The sequence below is a fragment of the Crocodylus siamensis genome, chromosome 11, assembly GCF_052110815.1.
Source record: "Crocodylus siamensis isolate JL-2025a chromosome 11, ASM5211081v1, whole genome shotgun sequence".
Taxonomy (NCBI): domain Eukaryota; kingdom Metazoa; phylum Chordata; order Crocodylia; family Crocodylidae; genus Crocodylus; species Crocodylus siamensis.
In genome coordinates, this window is record NC_143405.1 from 31,182,787 (window position 1) to 31,207,060 (window position 24,274).

At 45.6% G+C, this 24,274-nt stretch overlaps 1 protein-coding gene, 1 long non-coding RNA gene and 1 other non-coding gene across 5 annotated transcripts in view; 2 read left to right on the top strand and 1 right to left on the bottom strand.

Annotated features, from left to right (window-relative positions):
- Positions 1–920: 920 nt before the first annotated feature.
- LOC149855708 (uncharacterized) lies at positions 921–4,192 on the bottom strand. Of its 2 annotated transcripts, none has more exons than XR_016438488.1 (3): positions 4,152–4,192; positions 3,104–3,240; positions 921–2,477 (listed from the first exon to the last, which is right to left on the bottom strand). It is a non-coding gene; the product is annotated as an uncharacterized LOC149855708 (long non-coding RNA). The 2 variants fall into 2 exon arrangements; XR_016438489.1 differs by lacking the exon at positions 4,152–4,192 and adding an exon at positions 3,546–4,066.
- A 131-nt stretch (positions 4,193–4,323) lies between these two features.
- Positions 4,324–24,274, top strand: part of IARS1 (isoleucyl-tRNA synthetase 1) — a 220,151-nt gene continuing 200,200 nt past the window's right edge. The window contains exons 1-6 of one of the 2 annotated variants that reach the window (XM_090022999.1): positions 4,324–4,448; positions 8,342–8,442; positions 13,741–13,866; positions 15,499–15,655; positions 16,115–16,234; positions 21,909–21,991. In XM_090022999.1, coding sequence (XP_089879125.1) covers positions 13,748–13,866; positions 15,499–15,655; positions 16,115–16,234; positions 21,909–21,991 — 479 coding nt within the window. In that variant the 5' untranslated portion in view covers positions 4,324–4,448; positions 8,342–8,442; positions 13,741–13,747. Of the gene's footprint in view, positions 4,449–4,727; positions 4,951–8,341; positions 8,443–13,740; positions 13,867–15,498; positions 15,656–16,114; positions 16,235–21,908; positions 21,992–24,274 lie in introns of those variants that run through there. The other variant, XM_090023000.1, reaches the window with a different exon arrangement.
- On the top strand, positions 11,073–11,207 carry LOC149855710 (small nucleolar RNA SNORA84). Its single transcript, XR_016438616.1, has one exon. It is a non-coding gene; the product is annotated as a small nucleolar RNA SNORA84 (small nucleolar RNA).

Sequence of the window (24,274 nt, forward strand, 5' to 3'; positions counted from 1 at the left end):
AATGCACAAAGATGAATTTGGGGATGACGGGCTAGGCTGCACTACTGCAGAAAAGGACCTGGGTTTTATATAGTGGGCTACAAGCCAAATATGAGCTAACATTGTAGTTGGGTTGCAAAAAAAGACCAATAGCATACTAAGTTGTATTATCAGGAATATCACCTGTATATCATGGAAAGTGATTCTTATACTCTACTTAATATTTGGGAGGCCTCACCTGGAATACTGGATCCAGTTCTGGACACATCTCCTGGGGACAGAAAGCAATCTCCCAGCCCCTGCTTTGCAGTCTCCTGCTCCCTGACTGTGAGCAAATTTGCTCCTGGTTGGCCACCTACATGTTCCTTACTGTGCAGTTATTACTTGGCACTTAATTTGCTACTTGCATTTGCAGGTAGCAAATTAAGTGCTGAGTAGAGCAAATTACGCTCATCTGTACCCACTCCTGGTCCCATAGAGCAAATTACAGCCCAGCCCCGCTCACCCCCAGCCATTTCACTCCCTTCCTGCCCCTGCCCTGCTCCAGCACCACATGGCTGCCGGCTGTATTGCTGGACTGGGGAGTACAAGGCCGCGCCGGTAGGGTGTATATGTGTAATTTTGCATGTGTAGGTAGGGATGCTTACTACACAACAGTTTGCTGTACAGTGTCTCGTGTAGCCCTGCTCAGCGTCTGTCTGTATACAGGCAAGGTACTTTGGGTAGATGTGATCTTTTATTAGACCAACTGAGCAGTTGGAAAAAAGTTCTTAGCAAGCTTTTGGGTGCAGTCACCCTTCTTCAGGTATAGGGATTCTCTGCTGTTCTGAGACTCCAGAAAATGAGAGAAGCTAGAAGTGTGGCAGGATGACATCTTTTAGCTTCTTTCATTTCTTGGAGTTTCAGAACAGCAGAGACTCCCTACGCCTGAAGAAGGGCGACTGTGCCTGAAAGCTTACTAAGAACTTTTTTCCAACTACTCAGTTGGTTTAATAAAAGAGATCACATCTACTCAAAGAATTTTGCCTGCCTGTGTCCTTAGACCAACATGGCTACAACCAAAAACCCAGCATTGGTATACAGCGTTTTCCTGGAATATGTAACTCCTCTGTGTTAAGAACATTATCATATCTATTCTTAACAATTTCTACAGGTGGCAGGAAGCATTCCCAAGTTTCACAATGGTGTTTTGGCTGCTACTAAGAACATTCAATATTAAAAATTTCCCATTTTCCTTTGTCCTGTGGAAATTTGTTTGCAAGTTGGTTTCTTTTAACTTGAATACAGAACTGTATACATTTTTAACAATTCATAATCTTATAGGAATTTCTATCTCAACATATCAGTGAAGAAGTATTTATACTTTTGTTTGATGTCACTTGGACTTCTAAGATATTGCTTTGGGAAAATGTCTTGAGAAATATTTGCTATAAAATTATTTTTAAAATGCTGTAAGGTATGAGGTTCAACAAGGAAAAGTGCAAAATCCTGCAATTCGGAAAGAAGAATTCCATCCACCACTACAGCCTGGGGACTAACTGTAGAAAAGGACTTGGAGGTTACAGTGCACGATAAGCTGGATATGAGTCAGCAATGTGCCCTTGTTGCCAAGAAGGCTAATGGCATATTGGGCTGCATTAGTAGGGGTGTTGCCTGCAGATTGAGGGAAGTAATTATTCCATTCTGTTCTGCACTGGTGAGGCCACATCTGGAGTACTGTGTTCAGTTTTGGCCCCCTGCTGTAGAAAGGATGAGGACAAGTTGGAGACAGTCTAGTGGAGGGCAGTGAAAATGGTGCGGGGGCTGGGGCACATGACTTCTGAGGAGAGGCTGAGGGAACTGGGCTTATTTAGTCTGCAGAAGAGAAGACTGAGGGGGGATTTGATAGCAGCTTTCAGCTGCGTGAAAGGTTGTTCCAAAGAGGATGTAGGTAAACTGTTTTGAGCGGTGAGAGATGACAGAACAAGGACCAATGGTCTCAAGTTGCAGCAAGGAAGGTTTAGGTTGGATATTAGGAAAAACTCTCTCATTAGGAGTGTGGTGAAGCACTGGAACAGGTTACCTACCCCTTTCATTCAGTAGCTGGAGAAGACAGCTTGAGCAAGGGAACATTGTTTTAAAATCACTTTCTGAATTAAAATCTTATTTCTGTATATAACTTGATTCAAAGCAAAACTTCTAAAAATGCTTGTGAGAAATACAGTTTGAAACTTAGTTCCCCGCCCCCCCAAATGCATCTATGTACACACAATGTGTGTGTTTCTTTCCTCTTCCACATTGGGAAGACCAAGGTGCTCCATCAGCCTGCCGAAGCACAAGCTGCCCCTCTCCTCCAACAAATTACCAGTGCAGAACCCCTGGAAAACGTTGAGCATTTCCCATACCTTGGCAGTTGCCTCTCTCAGTCAGTTATTCTTGATGTAGAAATCAAACATAGAATTTGCTGTTCCAGCATATCCTTTGGAAAGCTGCTTTGCTATGTCTTTGCTGACCAAGATCTGCAGATAGAAAATAAGATCCTGGTCTACAATGCAGTGGTTATCCCTATACTTCTCTACAGGTGTGAGATGTGGGTGACATATCAAAAACTATCTTAAATGCCTGGAACAGTTCCATCAGTGTTGCCTCAGGAAGATTCTTCTCATTACATGGGAAGACCACTGCACTAATGTCAGCATTCTTTCTTCAGCTAACATAACCAGCATTGAGGCAAAGATCATGAAACATCAACTCTACTGGGCTGGCCATTGTGTGCAGATGGCTGACACTCATCTCCTGAAGTGAGTCTTCTTCTATCAAACTAGTCATGGTAAACAGACTTGCAGAGGACAGAGGAATTGCTACAAGGACATCATAAAAGCATACCTTAAGAAGGGTGACATCGACCCTACAAATTGGGAAGTGCTGGCTGGTAACAGGTCTCAGTGGCACTATACCATACATCAAGCTACAACCCACTTTAAAGAGAACCATGTTGTTCAGGAAGCTGAGAAATGGCAGAGGAAGAAGGAAAGCGCACAACATCCTGGTCAACAGTTGTTTCCCCCACCAAGGCATCACTTGTCATACCTGTGGAAAAACTTGCAGAGCATGGATTGGACTCCTCGACCACCTTTAAACTCACCTGTAATCCCTCCCTCTGCCTGCAGACATCATCCTGGTATCAAGGGATAGATAGTTGATAATGACAGCCAGTGACTCTGGAAGGGCAGTGGTGGTGATTGTGGTGGGACTGCTGACAGCATACCAAATGGCCACGTGCTGTTGAAGACAGAATGCAAGTGGTGGTTGGACAAGTGCTTGTAGGGTGAGTGGGGCAGTATCAACATAGCCTTGTGCTCCTTGCCCTGGATTGTGACAGCCCCACCTCAGTTAGCTCCACCCCCGAATTTCCTCATCCACCAGTAGCATTACACGCTGGATGGAGCAGCTGTTTGCTTTGACGCAGTGGTTAACATTTGACCCTCCTAGTTTAAAACACTATGTATAATCTCTGCTGCAAATGAGTTTTGAGTATTTCTATTTACAGTCATAAATTGTACAAGTAATGAACAGCTTTTACCCACATAGTTCTGTGTAAAGTAACTGAAAACATCAATGGATAACGCCAATTGCAGCAGATGCTGTAATAGCACTATCGATATTATAAAACCAGTGAAATGCAATTGAGTATTCCAGTTGTTACTGTCTGCAGTCATTTGTCAGTTTTAGGGAGAAGGCAGAGTGCGTGGAAGACCCATTTTATCTATTGGTATGGAGTACAGCAACAGCACAAGATATCAACAACTTATACATAAGGGCATGGAGGAGTAAGGCCGTTTTAGATGTGACAGCCATTGCAAAGTGCTGCCCGTAGCCCGGTGCGGGTCTTCAGTGCAACGACTGACACGATAACTATGCCATCCCGAGCCGGCTGGTACAGCGTGGGTTTCGCACGCGCATGCGGGGGGCGCCAAGAAGTTTCCATCAGTGCAGCAGGCAGTGACATCCGCCTTGTCCCGTGGAGACCGGGACCGCCCGGGGCCCGTTTTCTTGAGGAATGGACCCTTTCTCCCAGAAGGCCCCACCCGCTTGGCCGAGCACCCTCTCCCGGCCCCGGTCACTAGCTCAGAGGCACAGCCAAGCCAAGCCCCGCCCCCTCCCCTGGCCAATCAGGAGGCGCCGATTCCTACCGCCCCTCAAAGAAACAGCCGGCGCTGCGGCGCTCTTTGCCCGGAAGTGCCCAGCTCTGAACCCCATCCCACCCCCTGGCACGTCACCAGGAGCCATAGTAACTAGCCAACCAGCTTCTCCAATGGTGCGTCGTCTTTTTGAAGCCTGTGTACGAGGCGCGCTGATTGGCCGCGGCATGCAGGTGTGCCCCGCTGCTTCCTGTCATGCTTTCCTCTGTTGGTTACATCATTTGGTCCGGCCGGGCAGGGCGATCCTGGGCGGTTTCCGTCCGCGTGTCGGGCCCGCGCTGAGCTGAGGTTTGTCCCGTGACTCGGGGCGGGGGGAGGTACCGCCGGGCGGCGCGGGCAGGTTCGGGGCCGCCTGTGCGCGGCGGGTCGGGCGCGCAGCTCCTGAGCAGCTGCTGGGGTCGGGCCGGGCGCGGCGGGAGCCCGGCGCTGCGGGCGGCTTGTGGCTGGCCCCGCGGCAGCCACGTGTGGGCGGGGGCGTCGGCACCGCGGAACCTGCCCCGTTCCCCGCGCGATCGTGCTGGTGGGGGCCTGGGCAGCGAGGCGCTTTCGCCGAGCGACTCATTGCTTATTGTGGGGCTGGGCGCTCGCTCTCGCCGCGGTTCGCACTCGCGAATTTGCCAGGCGGGCAAAGGCCGTTGCCGCTCCAGGGTTGGCACCGATGTAGCGAGGGAAGCGGCTGTGTAAGGCGGTTGATACTTGCTTGGCTTGAAAATACTGGGTTTACCACCGCTCCTGGGGCAGCGCTCCCGCCCCGCGTGCTCTGCGGTGGGAGAAGGTGCTGCGGGAGGTGGTAGGTGCTCTCCCCTACTCTGTCATAGCAACTGTAACTCCAGCGGTTTGGGGATCAACTATAACTTGCCATTTACTGATATTTGGGACTATTTTGTGGGTCACTTACACTCACTGCAAAGCTGCCTGTCTCTCCTGCTGATGGAGACTTTCTGCTCAAGCTGGAAATATAGTGGAAATGGTGCAGTGACGGTTTGTAATGTGCACAGCTTCCTGTGCCTACCCCTTGCCAGGCACCTTTGTGCAGCTTTTTAATAATTTTTTTTTTTTCTTCTAATATTTATTTAATAGGTTACTTTCTTCTAATATTCCTTTAATTGCTGTTGGAAGCACTTCAGTTAACTTTTGGAAGAGCTATGGACTTTGTCATTTCTGCTTGCTTTTCATCTGAAGTGGTTTCCTGCAGGGATTAAAACAAACTCAAGTCAATGTGTTCATTAGTTTAAATCTCCTAATTGCTATGCCTAAAATATAGTTTTCCATAACTTGCTATGGAAAATTGAGATGCATCATTTTCTCCATAAGCAGCTCTACTGTGCGTTTCATTAGCAGAAATTGTAGTATAGATATGGTTCTGGTATTTCTAACACCTGTTTTAAGTAAGGTAAGAAGTTTTGTGTTCTAAAATACAGATAATGCTCTTGCTGCCACCAGCAAAGCTGCTCTGATGGAGAAAATACATTTTCCAGTTCTCAGACAGTGGACACAACTTATATAGGTTGAATTTTCATGTAGACAGTATGGTTTAGCGGTGCTCAGCCTTTTTCCCCAGCAGGCCGGATGAACCTGGCCCACAGATGGACCAGGCGCTGCCCAACTGGTGGTCCTGATTCAGCACCTAGAGCAGGTGCATTGTGGCCCCATCTGGCTTGTGGAGGAGACGGGGCAGCCCAAACCCAATCTGGCTGCGGGATGGCGGCTTGGCCTTGTTCCATTGCTGGGGGCGGGAAAGAAGGAGGGAGAGGGTGTGGCCTAACCTGCCTCTGGCCTGCTGTGCGGGGCTTAGGAATTTGGAAGCAGAGGAGGGCTGTGGTATTGTCACTGCTCCCCCATCCCCAAATTTCCCAACCCGTGGAGAGTCCTGAGGGCCAGGTGCCATGGCTCTGCAGGCTTCATCTGGCCCTTGGGCTGGAGGTTGAGCACTCTTGGTGTAGATCATTCTGGTTGGAAAATCCAGGCTTAGAAAGCTTTCTGCAACATAAATCCTCTCTTAACAGTTGTGCAATGAGTTATGGAAAAGGAGAACAGAATAACTCGGCTGCAAGAGATGGTTCTCAGCATATACATCAGGTTTAGATCTTGGAAAATCTGTCTGATTGAGTCCTTTGTAGATCAGTGGTTCTCAGCCTTTCTAGACTCAAGGCATCCCTTGTTATACTCAAAACACCAACTAGAAAATTCTGGCTCTGATTTTTCTGCAGTCAAAAAACGAGTAAAAACTAATAGAGCCCTCTTTTGCTGCAACAAACTCAGAAAACGTGCAACAAATCTGAACACTTTTAGGACTGTGGAGTCCTATTGGAAATTTATGGATTTATCTTGTTAATCGTGTTTATGTGTCTAACTGAGAATTGTGTGGCATTCTCTGGTATCTTTAGGAAGATCTTGGGTTACCTCAAGGAGAATTGCTGATGTAAATAAACTGTTGTAGTTTTATGTGCTGTGTGAACCTTTAGCATAAGATGTTCAGTCTTCAGTCAGCTTTTCTGTGTGGAGGTCAAGAATCTTGAGGCAATTTTTTAATTTTGTTGTTGAAGAAAGTTGTCCTGAATAATTATATAGTTAAATTGTGCCCTGCTTGCACATTGCCTGCCTCTCTTTGTTCCAAATGCAGCTGTTTTGCAATGTTTAACTGTGTTGCTGTACCTCAGGGGTGGGCAAAATATGGCCTGTGGGCTGAATATAGCTTGCCAACTGACTGGATCCAGCCTGCGGCTGCCCCCACAATGCTCCACAAGCTCCTGAGGCCCACCTGTTTCTGCTGGGGCACCTCAGGCCCTGGCCAGCACACAGTTTCCAGTGGGGCCGTTCCCAGCATGTGTGCAGCCAGCCAGATGCTCCTCTGCTCCCTTTACCTTGGGTGGGAGCCATAGGGCTGAAGTGCCCACCCCCTGTACATTTCCCTGCTCCCTGCCGCTTGACCAGAGTGGTCCAGCGGGGGGGAGGAGGAGCAGTTGCTGGAGGCAAGGGGAGCACAGCAGCACCTGGCTGCCTGAAGCTGCACTGGGAACAGCCCCACTGGAAGCTGCACACTGACCCCACCCAGCGTGCAGCTTGTGGTTGGGCTGCTCCCAGTGTGGCTTGCAGTCAGCCAGGTCCACCTGTGCTCACTTCACCTCCTAGTGACAATGTGAACCTGGCTGGCTGCAGCAGTACTGGGAACTGCCCTGCCAGAAGCTGTGTGCTGGGGGGGCCAGCAGGTGTGGGCAGGAGCATGGCATGGGCTGCCCCAGGCAGGCTCAGTTCTGGTGGAGTGCTGTGGGGGCAGTCACTGACTGGAGGAACTCTGTTGCATGTGCCCCCTACCCCCTTCTCCCTCCCCTCTGGCTGGCTCCCAGGCAGTTTCCCACCTTCCCTACTCCCCCATAAACTACCCCCCTCTACAAGGCATGGCATGCAGGGAGTAGATTCCACCTGTCTCCACTCCTGAACATGGCTTCCCACCCACCCAAAGCCCCATAGGGAGTTTTGGTGAGCTGGCTTGTGATACCTCATCAAAACTCCCTATCTTGCCCTCGGGCCCAAATAATTGCCCACCCCTGCTGTGGATAGGTCTGGAGAATGTGCTACCTGCCTCAGTTTATTGCCTACAAACAATGGAAGATGGAATGCACTGGAAAAAGTCTTATATTTTTAAAAGGATCAACTTATAAGTAAATTAATAGGGTTCTGGAGGGAATTTTAGGCTTGGGGTTTGTTTAAGATAAGGCCCAGAACAGCGATTGGGAGAAGATTTACAGCAGCATCAAGGCTTGTATGACATTTGAAGGAATATGGGACCTGATCACAAGTCCACTGAAGATAGCTACAGGCATTAGATCAGTCCTTTGGGACTGTTCCATATATGAATATTCCATGTATATTTTATTTTACCACTGAGTATGATATTTTATTTTTCCCTCATTTTTAAAATCCTTGGGTGAAAGCTGCGGCATAAAATGGTTCTTACATTTTTCTGTTTTATAACCCACAAAATAGGTAAAGTGTCATTTTGTGATCCCTTCTTTTACAAATTAATCTTAATAATTTCCAATAACTGTCAATTTATTGTGCAACTGAACTGATGAATTAATAACAATATAACATGAAAATGTATTGGTAAAGTCTCGTTCTAAATAGCATTTAGTAGATTTCTTGTTTGGATGTTCATGTAACTGTCTTTCCTTTTTTAGGTGAATAGGTGTCAGCTTATGTGCGATTGCAGTAGCATCACCTGTGCAGACTGAACAGCACTGTCCCCAGTGAATGTTGTTTGTTTAAAAAAAAAAAAAAAGTGAGTGCACTTAAAGTTTGTTCCCTAGTAGCTTTTTATTTACTACTTTTCAACTACAGAATTATCCAGTAAAGTGTAGAAGGTATAAGGAGTATATTTGTATTGATGGCATGATTCTTTCTGTCTCTTCCCATCTTTCTTTCACTTTAATTTTTAAATAGCACTTGTTTGAGTCTGACATTCCACATGGAAATACTGTCTCATCAGAAATGTTTGAATTCCATCAAGACTAATCTTCCTAAAAGTGTTTCTCTCATCAAAAAGAAAATAATTAAATAAATTATTTCTGCCAGCAAAGTTGGTATGATTAGGCTCATCAAATGGTACACATTTTTGTGTTGTTTTTCTGTGTAGTGTTTTAGTTACTTCAGAATATATTTCATAAACTGTTTTATTTGTGGATTTTGAGATTGGGGACATTGGGCTATGGTCAGTTAGTGGTGGAAGCAGCAGGAGGGCTGAGCAGATTCTTTTCTTCTGTTTTGATTCTTTATTTCTGTAGCAATTTTAAAATAATGCTATTCTGTATATTTCAGGAATTTTTTGCAGATAGAAACAATCTACCTTCAAAAGAGCACCTTACGTATTAAGTCAGTTTAATTTCTGAAAAAGTGTGCAGATATCCTAGATTTATCTCTTTGGAGATGTCTGTGCAGCAGGTTTGATTTCATGCATTCCCTAGTTTTGGCTGTTAAATATAAAGTCAAGAGGCAGATACTGGAGGTGAAGAGATGCATCAGTCCAGTACTGGATCAGTACAGATATAAAAAAAATTTGCTGTATTGGGTATCTGCCTGATGGGGCCGATAATTTGGCCAATAAATGCCTGTGCCACGCAGAGCTGCAGTGCAGCACAGAGCAGAGCCGGCAGCATGGAGAGCTGCCTCTAGTTAGTAAGCTGGAAGGGGAGGTGGAGAAGGAATTGGCATGGCGGGGCAGGTTAACACCCCCTGCGGTAAGGAAGGGGGCAGGCACTGCTGGGGAGGGTGGGACAGAGGCATGGCTCCCACCACTGCTTGCACCCCCAGAGGGTGGGTAGGGCGGGTGTGCCCTTTGGATCTGTGTGGGGTGGGCTGCAACTGGTGTTGCATGGTTCTTCTTGGCAGGGGCTGAAATTGGAGTGGGCACTGGGAGGGGCTGCAGCCACCCCAAATTTTGCCACAGCTCCACTTCCAGCCCTGTACCACCAGGCGCAGTCCAACTCCATGTCCTGCGTCCACCCACACACTGGGAAGAGCTGAGGCTGCCCTGGGTGGCTAGTGGCAGTGCTGGGAGTAGAGCTGTGGTGAAACTTGGGGTGGCTATAGCCCCTTCCAATGTCGACAGTGCTTGCTCTGAGGCTCTTTCGGTACTGCACTGGGTTCTTCTTGGTGGGCGTGGGCTTGGAGCGGGCAGTGGGAAGGGGCTGCAGCCACCCCAGATTTCACCGCAGCTCTGCTCCCAGCACCGCTGCTACTGCCAGCTGTCTGGCACAGTCTCAGGTCTTCCCAGTGTGTGGGTGGAGGTGGGACGTAGAGCTGGGCTGTGCCTGATGGTACCAGCTCTGAGAACAGAACTGCAGAGACATTTGGGGTGGCTGCAGCCCCTCCCAGTGCTACCAGGAGTCCCGCCTCTCTCAAGAAGAGCCCTGCACAGTGCTGGCTCCAGCTCCCCTGGCCCTGTGCAGATGCGGCAGGGAGAAGGGGGGAGGCACATGCCCCCCTGCCCCCCACCCCAGGGTGCAAGCAGCAGCAGGAGTTGCCTTCTCCCCACTTCCCCTCCCCACCACAAGCTGTACTTCAGTCCTGCATCTCTGCTCCCCTGGGTAGCGCCTGTCCCTGCTCCTACCCTCACAGTGGGGGCATTGATCTGCCCCCCCCATGCCCTTTACCTCCCCCCTCCCCTTTCACTACACTGGATTTACCACCTGGAGGCAGCTGTATTGAATATCGGATCAGTATTGGCTGACATGCCTCCTTAAATATTGGCTATTGGCCCCCAAAATCACTATTGGTGCACCCCTACCAGATACCTTTCATCATTGATTCTAGTTCAGGCTCTCCAGTTTTTATGTTTAGGACTAGAATTGTTTCTTCTACTTTGTGTCTCTGTCATGTAGCATGGGAATGACTTTTTCAACAAATTGATGCATTCTTTATATAATGTATCTTTCATGCTTAGGTGCAGCCTCTTGACTATTACACAGCCTAATCAGGGGGGCATTGTTACCTTCTACATGGTTGTTACTCAGAGACTAAGATTTATTAGGTCAGATTATGATTCTACTGTTTTCATATTATGAAAGGTACTGTTCTTGCCTTTCTCTCTCTCTCATTAAAACAACTATGTTTAACACAGTAAGATTTATTTCTGCTCCCAGCTCATTCAGTTTTCAGCAAGCGTTAGAGCTTGACACCTTTTTAGCCTCACTTTGCTATTTTAATGTTTTACTTACCTGAAGTTGACACACATGGCTACTGACCCTTACTGTAACTCAGACTTTCCTAAATTCCGTCCTTGGGAAGCAAATCTGTAACGATCAGTAACTACATCATTGCTCATCCAGGAACTGTGTAGTTTTTGGTTTTTTGTGGGGATGGGGGTGGAGAACTGAAATAGTAAACTTTGGTCTGCTGTATATGTGAGCTTGTGCCCTGTGGTTACTGGATGCTGTTGCATAGGTACAGTTCTCCAGTTAGTAAAAATGGGCCAAAAGTAATACTGTGATTTGTGCATGGACTCTGTTACATTTCGGCAGCCTCCATAGCCCGGTCATAGATACACTTTAGTACCTTTTGCACAAAACTTTAAAAATATTTACTGTATTTACTCCCTTCTTCCCTTAAGTCAAAGGGAGTTGTGAACTTTGGGAGAAGGAAGTAAAGATCCCTGGTGCTTCTTTTTTGCTCCTAATGAGGAGAAAGTAGTGTGTTTAGAAAGAGCCTGAAGTTAGGGCAGTTACCATAGTTGGGTTATATTCCGAAATTAGACACTAATCAGCTGTGTGGGTCTTTTGGAATTATGATCAAAATCCTGAGTTCTAGCTCAAATTGAGCTAGCATGTAGTTAATTAATATTAGTAACATGTTCCTGTGGTGGAAATTGTTGTAAAAGTGTAGAGTATTATTATTTATAAAACTTAAAGTCTTAACTGCTGGACTTATTCTTAGAATACACAGAGGTTTTGCTTTGTTAAGGTTCTGTTATCTGCTAACGATTTCCCCGGTGAGCTGAATACCAGGAGATAGGTTTGTATGTGATGACAATGCCAGGGCTTAATTTATGTCATTAATCTAAGCAGATTTGCTAAGGTTGCATTCAGTCCCATCAGCCAAATCATTAATGAAAATATTAAACAATACAGCATCTGGGAGAGACCCCTGGGGAACCCTACTTTGTACTTTCTCCCAACTAAAGATTGAGCCATTGACTTCTACTCTTTGAGCAGGATGATCTAATCAGTTGTGTATCCATTATATACAGTGCTTTCCTCTAGTCTGTATTTCCTTAGCTTGTTATTGAGAATATCATGGGAAACTGTCACAAGCCATAGTAAAGTCTAAGTATATCAGATCTGGTACTGTTCCTTCATTCATATAACCTGTCACCTTATCATAGAAGAAAATCAGATTGGTCAGGCTTGACTTTCTCTTGATGCATCCATGCTAGCTGTTCCTAATCACTTTGTTTTTCTCCATGCGCTTCACAATAGATAGCTTGAGGACCTGTTCCATCATCTTTCCAAGTATGGAGGTTGGCCTGACTTGTGTGTGATTTCCCTGGATCTTCCTTCTTCCCTTAAATGAGCACTATATTTGACATTTTCTAGTCATGTGTGATCTTGTCCAACTTCCACAAGTTAATGGATCTGAAATTACCTTGGCTAATTCCTTCAGTACTCTTAGGTGCATCCCATCTAGCCCTGTTGATTTGAAAGCTAGGTCCTGTATGTAATCCCTAACCTATTCTTCTACTTTGGGCTGTTTGTCTCCTTCCCTATCTTTTTTGCCAGCTGTACTTTTTCATTTGGTGGGTGCCCTTGCTAGTGAAGACTGAAGTAAAAAAGGCATTAAGTACTTCAGCTTTCCCTTTATCATCCGTAACTAGATTGTCTTCTGCATTCTGTAGGGGACTTATGATTTCCTTTTCATTTACCTCTTTCTTTTGACATACTTAATCCCTTTCTATTGCCTTTTGTGTCCCTTGCCAGCTGCATCTCAAATTGTGCCTTAGTTTTCCTAATTTTGTCCCTGGAGGCCCATGCAATACTTTTATACTCTTCTTTAGTATATGTATCTATTATGACCAAATTTCCACTTTTTATAGGATTCCTTTTCGAGTATCAACCCTTGAAGAGATCACTATTTAGCAAGGCTGGCTTCCCATTGCACTTATCATTCTTTTGCCTCATTAGGTAGCTTGTTTCTGCACCTTTAAGAGAGTCTCCTTAAAGTACAGTGAGCTTTTTTGGGACTCCTTTCCCCTCAGACTTTTCTCCCAGGGTATCCTGCCCACCGGTTCCCTGAGTTTGTTGGAGTCTGTTCCGAAATCCAGTAGTACTATTCTGGTGCTCTCCTTCCTTCTTCCCCTTAGGATCTTGAACTCTTTATCATTTAATGATCATTGTCACCCAAGATACCTTCTACCTTCATGATTTTCAACAAATTCTTCCCTGTTTCTGAGCAGCAAGTTGAAGCGTTTTCCCCTTAAGTTAGCCACTCTACCATCAAAAAGTTATTCCCAACTAACTCCAAGAATTTCATAGATTCATAGACTAGGGCTGGATGGGAACTCTAGTTTATTTTTAGGTGCTACTGAGAACATTCAACCTGGCTATAGGATAATGTATTTATAATGTGTAGGAGGAGCTGGACCTATAAAATGGAAGAGAAGTCAATGACCAAGGAACTCAGTTTCTCAGCAACCTTAAACCTATTTAACATCAGTTAACAGCATCATTCTCAGTATATACTGTAAGCTCACAAAATATACCTGAAAAGGCAGCTAGTTCCAAGCTGACCAGGGAACTGTCAACAATTAACAAGCATAATCAAGAGGAAACAGAGAATAATTTTACTTTTTTCTCATTCTTCCCATGTAATAATGGTTTATAAGATGCTTAAAATGTATTGCTTACCTTTGCAACTCTTTTGAAACAAGCTCTTGAGCTCTGACACAGAACTTAAGAATGTACATCACAAGCCCACAGGAGACCTTTTTGTTTCATAAGTACATTGGAAGCTGTCTTTGTAAAGCTCTTGATCCTCTGTGTTTTTAAACTCAAAACTTTTCATGTATGATAACTTTTGGTTCTGGCAGGGAAAGAATGGTTCAGCAAGTTGCAGAAAATATTTGCTTTCCATCTGAGGAGGAGAAGATATTGACGTTCTGGAGCCAACTTAATTGTTTTCAGGAATGCTTGAAACAGTCAAAAAATAGACCTAGGTAAGAAGCTGTTTAAATGATATGTTAAGTGTGTATGAAACTTAACTTAGCTGGTTTAGCTGTAGGTCTTCCCCCTTCTTCCCCAATCATACTACAGCTTTGGCTGCTTTGTAAAGCTTGGTCTTAGTGAGCACCACCATCAACAGTGGCTACTATTCCATTACTCCTGCTGAAAAAGGAAGGGATGCATGCTTATCATAGCACAACTGTGATTCTTTGTCCTGAGGCTTACAGGTTTCCCTCACTTTATGCTGTATACATGTTCCTGGAAAATGGTGCATAACTTGAATTCACATAAAGGGAACCCACTTTACAATGTAACACATAGAGATATGTTCCAAGACCTTGACTGTACTGACCCCCAGACCCATTTCTACCACTTCTAGAAGCCTATTTTGGTACTCACCAACAGCAGACAGTACACACAAGCACAGGGTGGTGGTGAATGTTGCCATAAGGGGGATGGCAGCTACATAAACCTGTGTTGCAGACAACAAGCGAAGAGCAGAGATTTATACAGGAGACTGTTTTTTGTGTGCATCACTCCCACAGTGCACCACACAAGCAGCTGACTGTGGGCTTCCACCACACAGATCACATAAGAATGAATTTACCTCGCATATAACACATTTTCTGGTATAAAAAGGGTCACAGCATAAGAGCGAATTCGCACATACAGAACCTGCGTAAAGCGAGGGGAACCTGTACAGTTGAGGCACGTTTCAAGGCTGTAGCTAGTGTTTTCTTTTCCCAAACAATCCATCAGAAGCAAAAAGTTAGCTTCAGTTTTAGCTTTGGTGCTCCTTAGAACTCCTAACTAGGAGCAGAATGTAGAGCAGGTGTGTCAAACATACTGCCTGTGGAGCGCCACCATCCAGCCCTAGTTCTGCCCCTGGTTTGGTGTGGCATGTGCCCATGGCATGGGGCCAGTCCACAGGCCAGATCAGGGCCATAGATTCCCACTTCCCCTTTCCCTACCCCAGCATACCTGATCCAGTGGCCACTCTAGCCCCTCTGGGATCTGTGCTGCATGCAGTGCAGATCCCAGAGTGTCTGGAATGGTTGCTGTGTGCAGTACAGTCCTGCTGGAGCAGCTATCCCATTGCACATGGTTGCCACCCCAGCTGAACTGCGCCAAATAGTGCCTGTTCTGGGATGTGTGCTTCACGTGATGCCTACTTTAGTGGGTTGGGGACCTGAATTGCATGTGCTACTCACAGATGCTACATGCAGTGTGGGTCCCTGAGTGGCTGGAGCCAGGCGCTACATGCGGTGCAGTCCCAGAACTGCCAGACTGGATCGTGTGTGGAGCACATTTCAGCCAGAGAGAATGCTGCATATGGCATGGCTGCTGCACTGGCCAGACTGCCCTGCATGTGGTACCCATTCTGGTATCTATGCAGCATGCAACATAGGTCCCAGACCGGCTGGATCAGATATGCTGGAGGCGCGGCGGGGGGGCGTTCATGGGTCCTATCTGGACTGCAGAGTGGCTCCACACCATAGTTCTGTCCTGCTGAGCTGGATGAGTTTGACACCTGTGATGTAAAGGTCTGATCCTTATGTTTTGTAAGAACTGAATCTTTTGTTTTGTTTTTTAATTAATAATGTCTACAAGCTCTTGTTTCATAGGTTTACCTTCTATGATGGTCCTCCATTTGCTACTGGGCTTCCACACTATGGCCACATTCTTGCTGGAACCATTAAAGACATAGTAACCAGATTTGCCCACCAGAGTGGTTTTCATGTTGACAGAAGATTTGGATGGGATTGCCATGGTTTACCTGTGGTATGTACAATGAATGATCCTGCATGTATTTCTGCTGCCTCAATTCTTAGATTCTAGATGGGCATTGTTTGTTTTTTGTTTTGCTTACCCTTCTTTCTCTTTCGTGTTGTTTCTTTTAGGGGTTCCCCTAAAATCTTGATGGGGACTTTCTGTGAAGTTGCTGGCTTAGAATTAAAAGGCCCATGCCTAAACTCAGTAGAGAGCTTGGGTACAAATTACAGCTCTTACATTTCTTCTTGTTTTTATTGCTAGCACAGTGAGATGGGATAGGGCATTTTACTTGTATTTCAAAATAGCCATGTTGTTTCTGCATGAGTAGTTTGTACTTCCAGACTTGTCAGGTGCTTGGGCTCTGTACCTATAACTGCTGAAACTTGATGGAAAATATGTAAAATTTTGCACTGGCACTGTAAGGTTTTGGGTTTTTTGTTTGTTTGTTTGTTTTTAATTCCCTTCTAGGAGTATGAAATTGACAAAACACTTGGCATCAAAGGACCGGAGGATGTGGCCAAAATGGGGATTGCAGAGTATAACAGTCAGTGTAGGGGAATTGTGATGAGGTACTCCAAAGAGTGGGAGGTAAGCAGTATGTTTTATAAGTATTTTGTCTGAATGTCTAGAGTTGCATCTTACTAAGTTTTAATTAAATTTCACTTCATTGGAACTTTTTTCCTGTGCCTTGGAGAGTGGGAGAAGCAGAGGAAATGGAGCATTGACAGAAGAACTCTCCACGCTCCCTGGCACATGACAGGACTGAGATGAAATGCTTCAGCTATTGGAACTCCCTTCTCACAAGGACATGGGACCCTGGCATCTGAGCTTTAAATGGAGTCAAATGCACAGAATTGCAGCATGGGGTCCTAAACTGCAAATTACCACAAGCTCCAGGAACAAACAGTGAACCTGAGCTGAGCAGAGCCATGGCTGACTGAGAACTTCAGGCCTGGCCCTCCCCACTCTGGGCAGGGTTGTGGGTTTCCCACCCTTTTTGCAAATGGCTCTTGCAGACTGGAACTCAGGCAGCCTGTAGAGCTCTTTGCAAAAGGGGGAAATCCATGGGTTTCTCTGCTAAAAGGGAAAATCCACATTTTCTCTGATTTTTAAAAATGGGAAATCCATGGTTTTCTCCATTTTTCTGTGGGAAACAGAAAACCTAGATCCCTGGTCATGGTAATGCAATGTTAAATCAGAATGTTAGGATATTCCCACAAGCCCTGCCCTTCCCTCCATGCCTCCCCCCACCCCGCGCCGCTTTTCTGCCTTTTTACCTCAGGAGCCCTGCACTAGCCATGCTGCACTTACCCTGCAGCACTGGAATCCAAAGGGAAAGGCAGCAGAATGGAATTTCCCCAAGCAGGGGTGGCACTGGGGCGGGGTGGGCGTTGGGGAGGCTATAGCCACCCCAACATTCCTCTCCCTTTTAGCACCCCTGTACCCACCCCTCCCAGCACTGCTTCTACCTCCCACCCCATGCACCTGAGCCTGCCCTGTTCCTGCCTGCTCTGAGCCCAGCCCAGCCCCCCACTGGGAAGAGCCTGGCACAGCCCCTGGCCCTGAGCCTGCAGTGGGCAGCCTGTCTCTGCTTTGCACACAAATCTGGGTGGGAGCATATGCTTCCCCTGGGGTGAGCACAATAGCGTGGAGCTGCCCACCTTCCCATATCCCCTGGATGAGCCACCTTTGGCTCCATCCTGCTCCTGGCCCTGGGGTCCCATTCACTGCCAGGGCTGGGCAGCCCCTGCCCCTACCCCACTTCTTCCCTTACTGTGGAAGCCTTGATTTTTTGCACCCCCCCCCACTCCTTCCCTTCCATGGATTTACTTGCTGGGCTCTGCTCTCCAAGCTGCCAGGCTGCATTTCTGGATTGGTATTGACTGACCAGGCTAGTTTAATAATCAGCTATCGGTATTGGCGAAGAAGGTCTTTATTGGTGCACCCCTGTTCTTTAACGGTGCCTTTCATTATCAAAGGGAGCCTCAAGAATGAGAGGGCTTGCCAAATTGTGATGTATGGGTTAATGGAATTTTTAAAATGTCAGATTCCTCCGATACATAAGATGGTTTTTTGGGGGAGGACATTTGGTTGTTGGGGTGTTTTCTTCTGTTTTTAAACTCAAATAAAATATATCAGAGCCAACATCTTGGATGCATGTTATAGTTAGTTACTTCCCTTGTAGTACATCTTAGCAAACAGATTTTAAGTTTTGAAGATTAATGAGTTAATTGCAATTAAAATTTTTGAGAGAGAACATTAGGCCTATATTACAGTCTTAGTCAGGATGTACTCTTGGAGCTTGTCTGCATCTTCTTTTTTTGTACATATCTAATTGTGGAGGTGAATGTTAGTATCCATGTATCTTTGATTTAAGTTATGAGATTTTTAACAGTAACTAAGTTATTTTTTGCAGTGGTACAAAAAGGGAGGACAAGCTGAATAATATGAATTACTTTTAAAATTATCTCTAAGCTTTTGCTATTACTACAGATATTTAGGGTGGTGGTGGCTCTTAGTTCCTGCATACATCCATTTTAATCAGTGCCTTCTGTAGTAAAGTTGGAATAAAGTACCAGCTGTACTTAGTTTACCGATACAGGCTCCTGCAGCTGGAGTGTAACAGCTGCTGCTCAGTCTGGAGCAGCATTTTACCCCCACTGTCACCTTTGAAACCACTCCAAGTGAATATTTGTTAACGTCCTAGGCCGGGGTGGCTAACCTGTAACGTGTTTGACATGGGCAGCTTCTGGGAGTGGCATGGCAGAGCAGGGTACACGTTAGCAGGCAGGGCAGGAAGCAGAAAACAGAGCAGCAGATTGGGTATGGAGTACAAGATGGAGTGTGTTTTACATGCGCTTTTACTGCGCACGAATAAACTCTGGAGATTATTGCTCTAGAATTGGTGCACCTGGGAGCAAAAGTTTGAACATGCATGTGGGAGCAGTTAACTCCGGAGCAATCAGCTTTGGAGTTTATTCATGTGCAACACGTGGAGCTGGGTCAGAGCAGCCTTGGCTGGTAGGAGGCCCTGGGGGCTGCTCCCCAGCTCAACATGCTGCATAGGGGCTGGCTAGGACCCAAGGGTGCTTCATTGTGGGGCTAGCCCAGGGGCGGGCAATTATTTTGAGCGGAGGGCCGCTTAACCTTTTGGGCAGGCTGTCGAGGGCCGCATGGGTAGCCCCGCCCCATGACAGGTGCCCCACCCGTGACAGTTGCCCTGCCCCCTGATCACTATCTGGGACCAATGTCCCAATATCTTGGAACCAGTGTCCCAGGGCCAGCACCAGTGGGGCCTAGAGCAGGGCACAGGCTGGCAGGGGTCTGTGGAGCTGGACTGGGCTGCACCAGCAGGGATGAGGGAGCTGGCTTGGCTCCATAGAACCTCAGCCAGCTGGGGCCCTGTGCTTCTGCCACCCTGCTCTGGGCCCCACCGGCACTGGCCCTGGGACACTGGTGTGGGCCCTGTACTCCCACTGGTTCCCTGCCTGCTCGCACTCAGTGCCCCCTAGCCCCGCGGTACAGGCAGGGAGCAGCGCACAGCCCCGACCCCCTGCTTGCCAGTAGGGAAGAAGCTGATGCTGAGCATGGGGAAACGTGTCCCCTTACCTGCCCACGTAGGGCAGTCTGGAGCAGGCAAAGGTAGCCCCAGGCAGGCTGCAAGTGGCTGCAACGCGGGGTGCTGGTCATGGGGTGGGCAAGGGGACACTTTTTTCCCCACGCTCAGTACAGCTTGTAACCCGCCCCACTGCCAGCCTGTGCTGAGCTGGTGCTGAGTTGGGGGGGCAGGGGGAAGCAGCCCTTCCCTGCCCCATGCCCAACGCCCTTTGCTGCAGCCACTTGCAGCCTGCCTGGGGCTGCCTGTGTATGCTTCAGACAACCCTGCACGGGCTGTGAGCGCCTGCAGCGTGGGGCGCTGCTGGGTGAGGGGCCGCTTTTCTCCACGCAGGGAAGGACCCAGGGAAAAGTTGGGGGGCGGGGGGAAGAGGCCCCTCCCATGCCCAGCCTATGCGGGGCTGTCTGGAGTGTGCACAGGCAGGGGGGCTTCTGGCTGGGGGTGGGGCCGGGTGGGCCCCGTTGTTGTGGGAGCCTGCTGGGCTTCCCCTGGGTCCTACTACCCTTGGTTTCTGTCATTTTTGACAGGAACCAAGGGCAGAGAAATATTAATTTTCCAAATTTTTTAGGGCCCCCCTGGGCCAGGCCTGTGGGCTATATTTTGACCACCCCTGGGCTAGGGGTGTATTTACAAGTACTATCCTGCTGCAGAGCAAATTAGTTTAGTTTACTCCAGCCTAGTAGGGATGGACATGTAGATGCTGAGACATTTATTGCACAGCTAATTAATCAACTGTGCAGTAAACATCTCGTGTAGATGCACCCAGGGAGAAGCAGAAAGAGCAGCATATTGTGGAGGGGAATGGAAGTGGCACCTTGGGCATTTCTTATCTTGTGACATGCCTGCCAAAAAGGTTGGCCCTCCTGACTCCAGCCTTCTAATTCCAATATCTGTTTTAAGCCAAAGTGTGGACAGTACCTCAGCTTTTCTTGGGTACCTGAGAGTCAGTCCTGTAACTTGTCCGAGAGATAACTCTTGATCCTGGCTGCATCAGGAGCTACATGGGCACTCAGTGTTAACCAAAGAGCCGCCATAAAAAACTTCCAAGGGAATTGTGGCAAACACTAATGCAAAAGAAAAAAAAATTACAGTACTTGTCCCACAACTGCATGGGTCTTGCATTGTCCATACTTACAGGAAAGCTGCACTTAACGCACACAGTAAAAGAAATAAAAACCTCTTAGGTAGTGGTTTCTGTAATGAGCTGCAGGAGAGGAAGTGGAAGAATTAGTTGCTTGTAGCCTGGAAGTTGAGTTTTGAATATTTATAGGTTAGAACTTTAATTTCCTATTGGGCTAGTAGGAGTGGTGGCAGTGACAGTCTATGCAGTCCTGTCTGGGTGAGAGGAGTGTTTTAGGTAATCAGGAAGGCATTTTGGTAGTTTCTTCTGCTTTCTAAATAGTGCTTCTTTTGTGTGGAGCCACCTGGCTCAATCTTGGGTCTTCTTTCCTTGTTTTTGAGGATGTTTTATCCATCTTCTAACTTGCTGCATTCTTGCCTGGGAAGGCACATGAATCGGGTTTTGTTTGTCTTATTTTGTGTCTTTTCGCATTCTGCCTTACCTGCCCTTCAAAGCTTTCTTTAATGTTGTATCTGGGGCAGAAGCCATTGATTAAAATTGTGCAAATTGCTAAATGAGCAGAACAGGGCTTATCCTTCCAAAGATGGAAAATTATTGATTTATTTCCTAGATTGTTATTTCTCAAATACAATGAGTATCTTTGGTTCCCCTTTTTAATAAACTGAATTGCATCCTTTTAGATTACATTTTGCTTTCTGCTTCTCAGCTCAGTTTTGATTATCATAGACTTTTAGCAGCTGGCATTGCAGTGTGTTAGTTTGTGTTTGGTTCTGAGATTTAATCTTTCAGATGGCAGAAAAAAATGTTTTGTATTAATGCTGTTTAGAGCAATAGTCACTAAACCTAAAGTGGAAGTCAATTAAGTAAATCTATGTAGAGAACATAATAATCAGTAGGATGTGGTCTGTCTACTGGCAAATAGTAAAACTGATTATTCGTATTGTCATTAGAATGCAGGAATTCTTTGCCTTTCTATGGACCACATTTGTTGGAGAATTGATTTTTCTGAGGCCTTTTTCTTCTGTTTTTTAAACCCAAATCAAAGACATCAGACCCAACATTTTGGATGCATGTGATGGTCAGTCCCATTGTAATAGATCTTAGCAAACAGATTGCCATAGCAAAAAACATGAAAAGCCAAACCTTTAAAAGATTTGACAACCACATTTACTGTTGCCAAAGCAAAGTTTTGAGGTGAATCCTGAATTCCCTGGGTTGAGCAAAGTTGTGACTGGTTTCTCTTCAAGTCGCATAAATCTTTCCCCCTTCCTGCGGGTACTCTAGCATACCCTGCACCTATCTTGTTGCACGAAGGGGATATTTTTATATTGCATGGTTTTGGATTTAAGGAAAGGCCTTAATTCATGACCTTTCTTTTGTACTCCATGCTAGATCAAATACTTTACCCTGAACCATTGTCAGGCTTAAATATTTTGTGGGCCTGGTACACTGATGGGGGTAGAACATGTGCTTTTAAACAAGTTGTTAAAGTAATAGATACTGGGAAATATAGTGTAATTGTTGTTTTGAGTTGTTTTTCAAGTTGTATGTTCATATTTTAACAGTTCAATGTTACCAGATTAGGACGCTGGATTGATTTTGAGAATGACTATAAAACTCTGTATCCAGAATTCATGGAATCTGTATGGTAAGTTCCTTTAGCTCACTAAGCTCTTTAAATATATAAATGTTTGAAATTTGCTTTGGTCATTGTAATCGTATGGTCAGCTATATTTCTTTCTGAGAGGAAAATGTTTACTGTATTCCTCAGAGATTTTTCTTTTCTGTTTCTAATTTACTAATTGCCAGTGACTAGAAATGTATAGAATAGGCTAATTTGAATATTTTGCCCCTGCATTTAACAAAGTAGCTTAGATTTAATGTAAATCTTTCAAGGAAGAGACTTAATAACCAGCCTTCTCTTTGTTTGTTTTATAATAGGGTTTTCAAAGAAAGCAAATAACTCATGCAAGTTGTTTTGGCTTTGTAGTCTCATTTAGTAATGTATTCTATACAAACCTAGATCTGAAGAATTACCTGAAAAATGTTCCAGTCTGTGTTACTGTAGCCGCTTCCCCACACAAATGCCATTCTTGCTTTTATTTCCAAGAGTCGTAACCCAAATGCCATTGCCCTAACTGAAACTCATCTGTAAGGCTGAACCTGGAGACATTTAAACCCATTCCTTTTAATTTTGTGTTTTCGGCTCTGGAATTTGGGAACTTCCTGTGATATTTTTATTTATTTTTTTTTCCCCCATGTGAATGACGTAAGTAGGATCATTCTTAGTAAGGTACTTGGCTACGCTGCTATCGCCACCACTTGAACTTACTTGGGTTTCTCTATATGGCATTGCAGTGTTCTGTGTAGACAAACCCAAATGCTTTGTTTGAAGAAGTACACCTTGTGGTAAAATGGTTGTTGTACATTTTTGAATTTGAGTATTTTGTTCCTTTGTAGTTGTGTAGTTCTGTGACTTAATGCATTATGTCACAAATGATGTAAACTTGGGTAGAGATGAACCTAAGTGCAGTTGTTCTTTGAACCATTAAAAAAAAAATGGAGCCCTTTAGCTGCAAGCAGATGTTGCATCCCCCTACTGTGTCCCTGGCTAGAGTGTTTCAGAATCACTATGTGTTCTCCAGCTAGGGGGCATGACAGGGCTGCTGCATGTTGTGGTGCTGTCCCTCAAGGCTTACTCTATCCTTTTTTGAGTGAGGAAATGTCTGGATCTAGTTGGAGATGTGCTTAATATGGATTCAGTTTGTGATTTCTGAAACACCTTTTCTTACTGCCATTGTAAATTCCCCATGTGACCTTATGCTATTGAATGTGCCGAGCTCTATGGCATATATATCTGTGAATTTTAATATTCTTTAGGAAGAATTTAGGGATGAGCCCTCTTGTCTTCACAGGCAAAACAAGCTAGGGTTTTGTGTCCTAGTCTGTATACTGAAAGGCTACTGCATTAACCACTGTATCGGCTAAAGGCCCCAGGGACATACTGCTTATTATATAGGGAAGGACTTCACATAAAAATGGCTTCTATGTGCCTGATAAATTGTGTGTACATCTGCTCTCAATGCTTGGACTTGAGATTAAAGACTGGAGTGCAGTGGGTGCATATGTGAAACTGCTGATGTTACTTTCCTTCAGGATTTCAATGTTTATGCTCTATTAAAAGGCAGTAATGCAAGACCTTTAAACTTCCAATCTGTTAAAATATCTTTTTTCATACTACTGTAGAACTCTTACAGTTGTATTACAGTGCTGGGTGGCATTACAAGGTAACTGCTGTTCTTATCCAAAGATGGCTTCAAGAACACATTGGCCTGATTGTCCAATGGTTAAAGTGCCACTGTATTAGAAATTTGCTGTTCAGTGTAACAGACATGCATTAACTTGAGGTGAAAACTGCTGATGTGTTGTAACTTTAAATGTTAGTTACCTAAGATCATTTTGTACAAAACAGTTCAAATGAAGAAAGATGGCAAACATGCATACTAGTGAAATACGGCATGCTTATTTAACTAATTTAAGTGAAGTTATTGGTATATTAGGGCTTTTTTAGATGGTCTCTTGGCCATTTGAGATATTCCATCCCCAACAGGTTTCCCAACGAATAGAAAAGCGCTGTTTGTGAGATTAAGTTGAATTAAGGAAACATAAACTGTGTGGAGTGCAGCAGATTGGGCATAAAGTGGAAAGCAAAGTGGCAGATCGGCGGGGGAAGAGGGCATGTAGAGGGTGTGGGGCTGACTTTTATTTAAATCCAAGGTGAGGTTTAACATGGGGGGGAACCCCACATTTTGGATTTGAGTGCAAGCTGGGGAGCAGGCAGCTGCTGCGGCTCTGACTCCAAGTCTGGCCCTGACCTAGAATTGGAGCTACAGCCACTCTTTCTAAAGGGAAACGAAAACCATACTGTGGG